A 13099-nucleotide genomic window follows, 5' to 3' on the forward strand; every position below is an offset into this window, starting at 1 on the left:
TAGGTCTCGAATCAACAACGCTTTAGAGTCTTACATTTGTACCAATGACTTAGAGGATATTTCCAAAGTCTCAGTCTGGGAAGCTCACAAATGTGTCATTAGGGGGGTCTGTGTTCAGATAGGATCCTTCCGCAAAAAGCAGAGGGAGAAACTTCGGGGTGATTTATTGTCTAAAATACAATCTCTCGAGCTTCTACATAAAAAATCCCAAACCCCACAACATTATGCCGATCTCGAAGCCGCTAGGGCTGATCTGAATAAGTTACTCTCTGATAGAGTCAAGTTCTCTTATCGGAAGTGCCGTAGTAGATACTATCAATGGGGCAACAAACCTGGGAAATTATTAGCCAAAGCACTTAGAGAACAACGTGCTCTTACTTTTATTCACACAATTAAAAATAGTCACGGCCAATCCCAACACCAGACACCCCACATCGCTAGGGCCTTTAGGACATATTATTCCACTCTGTATAACCTCTCTGGTCCGACCGGAAGAACTGACAAATTGTCCCACCAAACAGCCATAGCTGACTATTTACGGGCCTTAGACTTCCCCACGCTATCCACAAAAGAAGTAGAAGATCTAGATGCCCCGTTTCCATTGAGGAGGTTACGAAAGCTATTGAATCCTCTCCCAAAGGCAAGAGTCCCGGCCCTGATGGATATACCATTGCCTATTACAAAGCTTTTAAAGATAAACTAGTCCCTATACTCACAAGAGCCTTTAATACCATATCGGAACAATCACCTTTCTCCCCACAATCTCTCAAAGCCCATATTACAGTTCTACCCAAGGAGGGTAAAGACCCCAGCCTTTGCTCCAGTTACCGGCCAATCTCACTATTAAACATAGACATAAAACTTTTTGCCAAACTGATTGCAAACCGCCTTAAACTATTATTACCTGGTCTGATACATGGAGATCAAGCTGGATTTGTCTTAGGCCGAGAAGCCAGGGATAATACCTCTAAAGTGCTTAACATGATTCACTATGCCGGCCAGCTTTTATCCCCTTCAATCATACTGTCGACCGATGCTGAAAAAGCATTTGATAGAGTGGACTGGGACTTTCTGGCTGGTATACTGAAGCATCTGGGACTCTGTAATGCCTGTCTTCACAGAATCCTGTCCCTTTATACCTCCCCGTCCGCCAAAATTAGGATTAATGGCTCCCTTTCAGACTCCTTTCCAATTTCCAATGGCACGCGACAGGGCTGTCCATTATCCCCATTGCTCTTTGTCCTTTGCATGGAAACATTAGCTCGAAGCACTAGGGCTAACCCGAGCATTTCGGGTTTGTGGGTAAAAGGGACTGAATACAAACTGGCTTTATATGCCGACGACCTACTTGCTATAATCACAAAACCGGTCACCTCTTTGCCAAACTTGATGGTAGAATTTGAGAAGTTTGGAGCCCTCTCTAACTTCAAAATAAACTATTCCAAATCTATTGCCATGAATTTAACTACTCCTCCTGATATAGTAGAGGGCCTGAAACATGCCTTCCCTTTTTCCTGGCATGATCACAAATTAAAATATTTAGGGGTGTTACTGACTAACGATTTATCCAAACTATTCTCCCTAAATTTTAACCCCTTATTGGCTAGGCTTCGCCTAGACTTCCTGAAATGGAAGAAACTAAGATTGTCTTGGTTCGGCAGGATTAACGTTGTCAAAATGAACGCCCTCCCTAGGATACTATTCTTTCTCCAGACCCTTCCGATACACATCCCCCTGCTTTGGCTCCGAGACGTCCAGAATCTTATTTGTGCGTTTGTATGGGGTTGTAAGACACCTAGGTTTAAACACGACATTTTATTTAGGAGAAAACATCAAGGGAGGCAACAACTCCCGCATATTCCTAACTACTACCACGCAGTGCACTTGAATAGGATTCTGGAATGGACGCGTGCTAATGACCGCAAACAATGGGTCCTACTAGAGGAGGGCTGTCTCCCACATTATATTGAAATTGCACCTTAGCTTCCTTCCCTTCCGAAGGTCTCACACCCCACGGTCTCCCCCACACTCAAATTATGGGCCACGTTGAGAACCCAGAGCCATATATCCTCTAAATGGTCCCCCCTAACCTCCCTTCTCCATAACTCCGAATTTGCTCCAGGTCTTCACGGGACAGCCTTCGCTCCATGGGCGGAAGCCGGGATTTTTAGAATCGGTCAGCTGGTGAGCTCGGGTAGGGTACGCTCTTTTTCAGATGTTCAGTCTTCTTGGAACCTGCATAGTGCTGAGTTTTGGAGGTTCCTGCAGGTTCATCATTTCATATCATCTTCTAGGAACCTCTCTGACATAACTAGGGATCTCACCGGGTTTGAAAGACTATGCACCTCTCCCAGTTCTCCCACACATACTATCTCACAAATCTATACGCTGATCATGGAAAACTTTTTTCCGCAACCTCCTACCTTTCTGGCTTCCTGGGAGAGGGAACTGTCAGGGCTACCTATGCAGATTAACGGGGATTCCGTATTTACAAACGCTCAGGCGAGTTCTTTATGCTTATCGACATTGGAGACCCTCTATAAACTTATATATAGGTGGTATAGGACCCCTCTTGTTCTCAATAAAATGTTTCCCTCTCTCTCGAATCTGTGCTGGAGATGTAAAAACGCCCCAGGGAGTTTTATACATATTTGGTGGGAATGCCCTCTTATAACTCCATTCTGGGCAGAGGTTTTTAAATGCACCGAACAGATAGTGGGAGATGAGATCCCGAAAGACCCAGGTTTTTGGCTTCTCAATCACACCCCTGCAGGAACACACTCTTACAAACATTCCCTGCTGAGACATCTTAGCAACGCAGCAAAAGCGGTTGTTCCAATCCTTTGGAGATCCACTTCTCCACCCTCGATTAAATTATGGCTCACAAAGGTCGATTACTTTTTAGATATGGAAGACCTTGTCTCCTTCTCATCCGGGAAAACCGTTAATTTTATAGCTATTTGGTTCCCCTGGTACGACTTTAAAGACACACCTTTGTATCGGTCCTACATGGCGACATAACCCCCTTCGTTTTCGTATTCATATTCATATCCACATTCATATTCATAGCCATATTCATATTCCGACAACGATGTCTCTCTAATGTGTCTCAGTCCCTTATGGGGTAGAGACCCCCCCCCCCCTCCGTCCCCCAAACAACCTTTCCCTACGCGCAGACTCTCACATCTGACTCTACCCGTCTTAATTTTCCCTCTCTTCTCCTTTTTCTCTCTTTTCTTCTCTCTCTTTCTCCTTTTTTCCATTTTCCTATGCTGTTTTGTTAAAATGTTCCTCCTTTATAAGTTCTGATGTTGTAAGCGAAGCAGACAAATTATTTTTCTACTTTGGATGCCCTATGTATAGTGTACTGACATACATGATATGTGATGTTTTTGTCCACCCCCTTTTTTGGAAAAGTATTGCTGTAATGTTTTGTCTGCTGATTTAATCAATAAAAAAAACAGTTTACACAAAAAATAAATGGCAGATGGACATCTTGCCAAATAACTCTAAAATGAAGCAACCAATTAGAACACCAATATAATTCTCCAAATCTATGGACCAAGACCTTTAATTTGGTAAATGATGTGCCCTGCTCAGGCATCATAGAATAAGTCACTTTATTATTAATAACAGAGTACACAAGCAAACGAGCAAAAGAAAAAAAAAGCACTTACAGTTTGAGACAATATATGACAAGTACAAGGTTTATACAGAAAACAAGGTGTTCGATGCCATCAAAAGGAATTATTGAGTATAAGATAGTGTAATTAAGATAAGGTAAGGCACACAAGGGGAGAAGGCCCTGCTCTTGTGAGCTTACAATGTAAAAGGGAAGGGCTAACAGACCGGGGTGACACAGAAGGGGTAGACCGTGAGCGTGGAAAAGAGGGTTAGGTGGACCGTTGGCTGAGTTTGGTGAAGTACTGTACGTCTTGAGAGACCGTTTGAAGTTTTGTAGAGAGATGGAGAGTCAGATGGGGAGAGGTAGAGAATTCCAGAGATCAGGCGCAGAACATGCAAAATCTTGTAGGTACTGTAGGAGTAGGAAGAGGTTTGCAGGAGAGATGGTGTGCATTAGCAGAGCTAAGAGGAGAGGTGGGAGTGTAGAGAGAGATGAGCTCAGAGATATAAGAGAGAGAAGAGTGGATGAGGGATCTGAAGGTGAGTGTGAGAAGCTTGATTTGAATTCTGGGAAGGGGAGCCAATGACGGGCTTGTAAGAGAAGGTATGTGGATGTAGTATGTTTGGGGAGGAAGATGAGACGGGCAGCAGCATTGAGGAGAAATTCTCCTGGGCTGCTCCTAACCTCTGGAATACCCTTCCCTCGCTCCATCAGACTTTCATTCAGCCTCCTATCATGCTAGTAAAACATTTTTATTTTTTTTATCATTCTAACTTGCCTCCGTCTAACCTTGCAGCCTCTGCCCTCTTCTCTTCATTGTCTCCCCTATGTCCCTTATAGCATCCGCTATTGTTGAACTACACATCCCAGTATGCCCTGCCACAGTTTTAGCATACCATAATAGCAAACCGGTGGTAGGGCATGCTGGGATGCGTAGTTCTGCAGCAGCTGGAGGGGCACTTGTTGAATATCCCTGCCCTATATCTTGTAAACTTGTTTGAGCAGGGCCCTTTCCCTTTGTCTTCTCTACATAATTATTGCTATATGCTCTGTATTTATATATCTACAGTATATGAAAACACTTGTGATGTCTAATACATTACAATACCAAGGAGGAATCAGATGAGTGGTTTAAACGTATACATTTCTTTCCAAATCTTTGTTTCTTTGTTTAATTAGCCATTAAATGATCAATTACTAAAATAAAATGTGACAAAGTGTAAAATAACAGTTCCTTTTTTCAGAACCTACATACCTATGAGTCAACATACCAATATAACTTACCAAATAATAGATGCAAAAATGATGTTAGTGCTGTTGGAAAGGACAGCCACGGGAGGCTCAGCTAGCATTATAGAAGATAAAATTCCTCCACCAAAGCAGTATAGCATGGCACTGAACCAGGAGGCCATAGGGCTTCGAGATGCCACAGCGACAGCTCCTACAGTAACAAAAAAGTAATAGCAGTCTTATCTAAGTCAAAACAAATCTGTAATATTAGCTGTAGAAATATATAAATGCCTCATGATCACATGACTAAAATCCCCATTAGGCATTAGGTGCCGCTGGGGGCATGCCTTGTGCTTCAGAAGTGCCAATGTCCCAATCCCACCTTCCTTATCCTACAAACAACCGTACATTGCTATGTATGCCACTGACAAACGCATGTAACAACCACCCATAGACATGACAGGGACAGTGCTTTTTAGCCTTTGCTATCAGGACAACTACCCAGATTCTAAAGTGTCACACCTAAACTGGGACATATGGGACGATTCAATTGTTTGATTTTTGGATGACTAGAGTAATGGGCACCCTTTGGAGCAATTATTTTTTGCTCCGATCAGGCGCCTACTTCTCAAAAGAATCCCGATTAAAGTCCCGGCCGAGACCCTTTTCTCACATTTCAGCCTGCCATCTCAAGAGACGGTGAGCGGAAATACACATACCCCACCTCGCAGCTATTTGCACCCAAACAGAGCATCAATAGAATTGCTGTGTTGGCAGATATGGGGTAAAACACTTAAATCTCCCTCTCTGAATTTCTCTTTGTAACAACTGAAAAAGAAACTGACCTGGCAAAAAATGTAGTCATCAGGAGTAAACTGTGACTCAGTTTGGAGTTGTGATAGCAATTCCCCTGGCAAGTTAGTTAAACTTTTACAAAGAGGAAAAATAAAAACTTGAAATTTTATTTTAGCTTTCTCTTATTTATTTGTTGGTATTTGTATACACATTTAATTGTTCAGCAATATATTTTCACATGTCAGCAGATTTTTAAATTATTTTCTTTTCATGGAAACCTTCTCCCCATGCCTTGTATGATATACGTATTAAAATATGGTGGCATTCCGCCTATTAGAGCTGCAGACAGGGTAGCTTTAATTATGGCATGCTGCTAGAGAGACTATTTTTGGTTAATTATATTTTTCCCTCTTTCGTCTATCTCTATTGCACAGCACAAATGGAATTCATGGGAATGGAGAATGCCCCCACTATATCTGGTTGCCTTGTCTACGCAGTGTGACACCATCTTTATTTTTTATTAACAAAACGTGGTTATTTCATAATGTGTATACAGGTGGCCCTACAGTAGAAGCCAGTCACAAGTTATAACTCTCTATATACACGTGATTTAATTATGGGGAGTTGAAGGGGGAACATGGTTTTCATTTATATATATTTATATTTATTAACAAAGGATGATCTGTTCTGATCATCATCAACACAGCTCTTTGCTCCAGGGGTCGAGCACCCGTAAGGAAGCCACCTCCTTACCGGAATATGCACAGATGGCTGACCTGAAATTGTGCAATTATGGAGGTCATTCCGACCCCATTGCAGCGTGCTTTCGCTCGCACAGCTGCGACCGTGTCACTACTGCGCCTGCGCAGGGGCTGTTACGCCGGGCAACAACGAAGGGAACGAAGAAAGCGATTGCAGCGGTGATAGCTTGAAGATAGACAGGCGGTGGGCGTTTCTGGGCGGCAACACAGCGTTCAGACCCGTTTTCTGGGAGTGGTAAGAAAAACGCAGGCGTGTTTGAAGAAACGCAGGCGTGTCCAGAGCAGGTGTTTGACGTCAGAGCCAGGACCGAACAGGCTGAAAACATCTCAGCTGGTATGTCTAGACCTACTTAGAAACTGCACACATTTTTTTCCCATAGCAGGGCTACACAAGCGAACGCAGCCTTGCTATGGGAAAAAACCCACCCCCATAGGCGGAGTATAGTTGATCACACAGGCTGCAAAAAGCAACTACGTGCTATCAACTCAGAATGACCCCCTATGTGACCACATGATTCTTGATCTCTGCCTATGTTTAACAGTCCCTTTACTCCCGACTCCGTCTCTCTAAGGAGACGTGTCAGATAAAACCAGATCTATAAATGGACATTATATTTATTGTTAGAAACACATAATCAGTTTTCCGTCAACATTTAGCTTTTAAATGCACTCTTATCCTATGAAGGAAAGGGTAATGTAGTAACCAAGAATACTAGAAAATATGTGGCCTAAAATAAACATACCATTCGTATAAAAGGTTGGAGGTTTATTTCATGTTTTGTCAGAACTTCACAACTATTTTAAAAATTAAAATATTAAGATAGACAAAATGTGAGCATCGATACGGACCATATTCAAGTCATATTGCTAATGACAATATTAAACATACTTTATTAAGGTACATGTGTATTAATCACTGTAAGACTTAAAACCATAATGAATGCAAACTAATGTCAAAGGAATCCTTGTAGTGATATTACTATGACCACCTGTTCTACCCATCAGTGTTATATTTAGCATAAATAAAATTAGTCTTATGTATTTTACACAGTCAGCAGTCATGACGTTTTTCCAGTTTCATAAAATGTTAATCAAACCAAACATTTATCATTTTTAGCAATACTTTAATAGTTAGATGAGTCAATTGACAGAATAGTACAAAACAATGCAGGACATGTACATGGTATATAAACATTTCATAACACTAAAATGAGCAGCAGGGTTGCAGAATCCAAGGGTTATGTGCTGTTATAGAGAGTATGAAGTAGATGACTGTATAAGTAAGGGAAGACAAAGGGGAAGAGGGCCCTGCTCATGAGGGCTTACATGGGGGTCGATTCTATTCGGCAACTAATTAATAGCGCCGGGAATTAGCTCCCGACGCTATTCAATTCAGCAACTAGTTACGTCGGCGATGGCCCGTTCTCGCCGACAAAACAGGTTGAATTGTCGGGAGAACGGGCATTCTCCGACTTAACTCCCCGGCGCGAGGCTGATTCCCGACAGAATCAGCCTCGCGCCGGCCGCGAGGCAGCACCTTTGTCAGGTTTCTCTTCTCATCCCCCGGGGATGAGAGAAGAATTCCCGACAATTGCAGGTAATTAGTTGCTGAATTGAATAGCGTCGGGAGCTAATTCCCGGCGCTATTCATTAGTTGCCGAATAGAATCGACCCCATTGTTAGAATGCAGGCAATGTACTATATATCGCACCGACAAACACAATATTTACATAATATTTTATGTCACATGAAAGTGGGAATGACAAATACAGATATAACATACTTAACTGAGTTTTCTGGAGACAATACCATAGGCTTGTACGGCACGATCTACTGCATGTCTCTCGCACTTTCCTTCCTAAAGCGTAAACCACCACCAGGCTACAGGGCAGGATAGTTACACTAGAACAGGTTATCCCCCCAAAAAAGCAGCCCCTCCCGAAACAATTAATAATCCTGCACTGACCCCCTGTAATTCCATTTTCACCACTTTAACAGAAAAACCCCTTGCTACAAAGTAAAATGAGAGCATTCTTTTTGCCAATCCAGATGGATCAAAATAAAAAATTATTATATCATGAGAACAGCCTACTACAAGCACATGCGACAAAATGACAGTGAATGGAATTGACACCGAGAAAGATTTGCCTCTAAGCTAATCAAAACCTGCTTACACAGACTAGCCACTTATGAATGGGCCATTCATTTCTATAAGGTTTCTACATGTAGTGTAAACACTATAAATCAGGGGCTAGATTCGTACATGATGTCGTTAGGAGACCGCCGGTCATAATACCGACGGCTACATCCCAACCCCTCTTAATTCTCGACAGTTGGAATGCCGACTAACAGGGACTATTCCACACCAAGCCCGCAGCGTTGTGAGGGCAGTGAGCCTGCAAGGGGCTTCATTGTGCACCCCCCCTGGCAATCTGCTGCCCGGATCCCCAGCACCAGTCAACCCTTTAGTGCTATACTGTGCTCGATCCCACTCCCTTTCCACTATGCCTGAAAATACAGCACACAGTTGTGTTTGGTGTGCCCAATGCAGAGCAGCAGTAAGCATCTCCCATCTGAGTCCATAGTGCAGTAGTTCTCAAACTGTGTGCTGTGGCACCCTGGGATGCCTCAGGACACTTGCAGGGGTGCCTTGGATTGGTAGTCCAGGACCAATTCAAGTTATTTATGGACCATGCAATAGCCAGAACCAGTGCTGGTGGCTGCCAATTATAAAATATGTGGACAAACAGAAGTGAATCCTGTCCCTCACCACATAACTGACCAGAAATGTATAAAGTGCCTTAAATTATTATGTAGACCCATAAAGACTACAATTAAAAAACACAAGGAACTGCTCTGCTTACTTCGCCCCTGGTAGTGTAATCTCCAGACAGGCCCTCTCTTTTAGCCCTCTTTGCCGTGGCCATGAAACTAGAGCTACAGCCATAAAATAGGATAATGCTATTGCTGCTACGGTTTGGGTTGGAATAGCACGTATCTCTATCCAGGAAGGATAAACTATTTTACTTGAATAACCTCATTTGGATAATTCTGTCCAGGGGTAGAAGCCAGCAATTATGTAGGAGTAGTAATTTAAATATTTCAGAATTAAGATGCACTGTGACGTTTCCAAACACTGGGGCAGATGTATTAACCTGGAGAAGGAAGTTATAAACCAGTGATAAATGCAAGGTGATAAACACACCAGCCAATCAGCTCCCATATGTAAATTAACAGTTAGGAGCTGATTGGCTGGTGCATTATCACCTTGCACTTAACACTGCTTTATCACTGGTTTATCACTTCCTTGTGCCTTATCCAGGTTAATACATCTACCCCATTGTTCCTATAACTTGGAACAAGTTAAGCAGTTGGGTCAGGCCACTTAAGAATTTTTATAGGGGTTAAAAAGTAACATTCTAAACGTTGATTTACCAACATCCCTGATACTCATAGGGCCAATGAGATCTGATGCATTATCCTTTTATATACAAGCAGCATATCATTCCCCTTAACCCCATATCTGTGCGAGCATGCTAAAGCAAGAAAAGAAATTTAACACTCAGCTATTTATACAGAATATTTGCAACAGTAGTGTCTGCTAAGGATGTATGCTAAACTGAGAATGAAACATGAGGCGTAATACTTCATATGGCTAAACAAGCAAAGTTTAGCCACTTTAATGGTACTGATGCAATTAAACAGTTGCATCAGAACAACCTCTTTTCATGACTGAAACTTGAAAGCAAACGCTCCACTAAAATCACATTTAAACCAATAGCCATGGATTTACTAAAACAGGCAATGAAAGACAGCCCTTCCTCAAAGTCAGAGATTAACAATATCCAGTTAGTAATTCATGACCTATACACTAAGATTTAACAGATTCCAATGTACCAACAGTACCCATGATTCACACAGCCATACATTTATTTTCCTTTCATATCAGGCTATTTTTAGTTTTATATACAATTAAAACATTTCATGAACTGAGTGGTTAATGAAAAAGAGGATTTCACTGTCAATTTCTAAATTATCATATAAGGGAGTAACTTATGAAAGTGTACCAATGATCTACTTAGTACATAGAAGGTTGTGGTGATTACAAATATGTGTAATAGGCTATGTTCAGTGTTTCATATAAAAGAAATATAAGATTTTACTCACCGGTAAATCTATTTCTCGTAGTCCGTAGTGGATGCTGGGGACTCCGTAAGGACCATGGGGAATAGACTGGCTCCGCAGGAGACTGGGCACTCTAAAGAAAGATTTAGTACTACTGGTGTGCACTGGCTCCTCCCTCTATGACCCTCCTCCAGACCTTAGTTAAGGAAACTGTGCCCGGAAGAGCTGACATTACAAGGAAAGGATTTTGGAATCCAGGGTAAGACTCATACCAGCCACACCAATCACACCGTACAACTTGTGATAACATACCCAGTTAACAGTATGAACAACAAACGAGCATCACTCAACGGATGCCACATAACATAACCCTTTAGTAAGCAATAACTATATACACGTATTGCAGAAAGTCCGCACTTGGGACGGGCGCCCAGCATCCACTACGGACTACGAGAAATAGAATTACCGGTGAGTAAAATCTTATTTTCTCTAACGTCCTAGTGGATGCTGGGGACTCCGTAAGGACTATGGGGATTATACCAAAGCTCCCAAACGGGCGGGAGAGTGCGGATGACTCTGCATCACCGAATGGGCAAACACAAGGTCCTCCTCAGCCAGGGTATCAAACTTGTAGAATTTTGCAAAGGTGTTTGAACCTGACCAAGTAGCTGCTCGGCAAAGCTGCAATGCCGAGACCCCTCGGGCAGCCGCCCAAGAAGAACCCACTTTCCTTGTGGAATGGGCTTTTACTGATTTTGGATGCGGCAATCCCGCCGCAGAATGAGCCTGCTGAATCGTGTTACAGATCCAGCAGGAGCACCCAGCTTGTTGGATGCATACAGGATAAACAGCGAGTCAGTTTTCCTGACTCCAGCCATTCTGGTCACATAAATATTCAAAGCCCTGACTACATCAAGCAACTTGGAATCCTCCAAGTCACGAGTAGCCGCAGGCACCACAATAGGTTGGTTCAAATGAAAAGATGATACCACCTTCGGCAGAAATTGTGGACGAGTCCGTAATTCTGCCCTGTCCACATGAAAAACCAGATAGGGGCTTTTACATGACAAAGCCGCCAATTCTGACACACGCCTAGCCGAGGCTAAGGCCAATAGCATGACCACTTTCCACGTGAGATACTTTAGCTCCACGGTTTTAAGTGGCTCAAACCAGTATGATTTTAGGAAACCCAACACCACATTGAGATCCCAAAGTGCCACTGGTGGCACAAAAGGGGGCTGAATATGCAGCACTCCCTTAACAAATGTCTGAACCTCAGGAAGAGAAGCCAATTCTCTCTGAAAGAAAATGGATAGGGCTGAAATCTGGACCTTTATGGAACCCAATTTCAAGCCCATAGTCACTCCCGACTGTAGGAAGTGCAGGAACCGGTCCAGCTGGAATTCCTCTGTTGGGGCCTTCCTGGCCTCACACCAAGCAACATATTTCCGCCATATACGGTGATAATGTTTTGCGGTCACGTCCTTCCTAGCCTTTATCAGCGTAGGAATAACTTCATCCGGAATGCCTTTTTCCGCTAGGATCCGGCGTTCAACCACCATGCCGTCAAACGCTGCCGCGGTAAGTCTTGGAACAGACAGGGCCCCTGTTGCAACAGGTCCTGTCTGAGAGGCAGAGGACACGGGTCCTCTGTGAGCATTTCTTGCAGTTCCGGGTACCAAGTCCTTCTTGGCCAATCCGGAACAATGAGAATTGTACTCACTCCTCTTTTTCTTACGATTCTCAGCACCTTGGGTATGAGAGGAAGAGGAGGAAACACATAAACCGACTGGAACACCCACGGTGTTACTAGTGCGTCCACAGCTATCGCCTGAGGGTCCCTTGACCTGGCGCAATACAGTTTTAGCTTTTTGTTGAGGCGGGACGCCATCATGTCCACCTGTGGCAGTTCCCATCGATTTGTAATCTGCGTGAAGACTTCTTGATGAAGTCCCCACTCCCCCGGGTGGAGGTCGTGCCTGCTGAGGAAGTCTGCTTCCCAGTTGTCCACTCCCGGAATGAACACTGCTGACAGTGCTTGCACGTGATTCTCCGCCCAACGAAGAATCCTGGTGGCTTCCGCCATTGCCACCCTGCTTCTTGTGCCGCCCTGGCGGTTTACATGGGCCCCTGCGGTGATGTTGTCTGACTGAATCAGCACCGGTTGGTTTCGAAGCAGAGGCTCCGCTTCACTCAGGGTGTTGTATATGGCCCTTAGTTCCAGGATATTGATGTGCAGACAAGCCTCCTGACTTGACCACAGCCCTTGGAAGTTTCTTCCCTGAGTGACTGCCCCCCATCCTCGGAGGCTTGCATCCGTGGTCACCAGGACCCAGTCCTGTATGCCGAACCTGCGGCCCTCGAGAAGGTGAGCACTCTGCAGCCACCACAGAAGAGACACCCTGGCCCTGGGGGACAGGGTGATCAGCCGATGCATCTGAAGATGCGTTCCGGACCACTTGTCCAGCAGATCCCACTGAAAGATCCTCGCATGGAACCTGCCGAAGGGAATGGCTTCGTATGACGCCACCATCTTTCCCAGGACTCGCGTGCAGCGATGCAC

The 13099-nt window shown here is 43.8% G+C and overlaps 1 protein-coding gene across 2 annotated transcripts in view; it reads right to left on the bottom strand.

Moving 5' to 3' along the window:
• The window catches only part of TMEM38B (transmembrane protein 38B), a 272063-nt gene that overhangs the window by 163906 nt on the left and 95058 nt on the right, over positions 1 to 13099 (bottom strand). For both annotated transcript variants that reach the window (XM_063914142.1, XM_063914143.1), the window contains exon 2: positions 4910 to 5066. In XM_063914142.1, the coding sequence (XP_063770212.1) occupies positions 4910 to 5066 (157 nt within the window). The remainder of the gene's footprint in view (positions 1 to 4909; positions 5067 to 13099) is intronic.

Source organism: Pseudophryne corroboree, chromosome 1 (genome assembly GCF_028390025.1).
Source record: "Pseudophryne corroboree isolate aPseCor3 chromosome 1, aPseCor3.hap2, whole genome shotgun sequence".
In the NCBI taxonomy this organism is placed as follows: Eukaryota; Metazoa; Chordata; class Amphibia; order Anura; family Myobatrachidae; genus Pseudophryne; species Pseudophryne corroboree.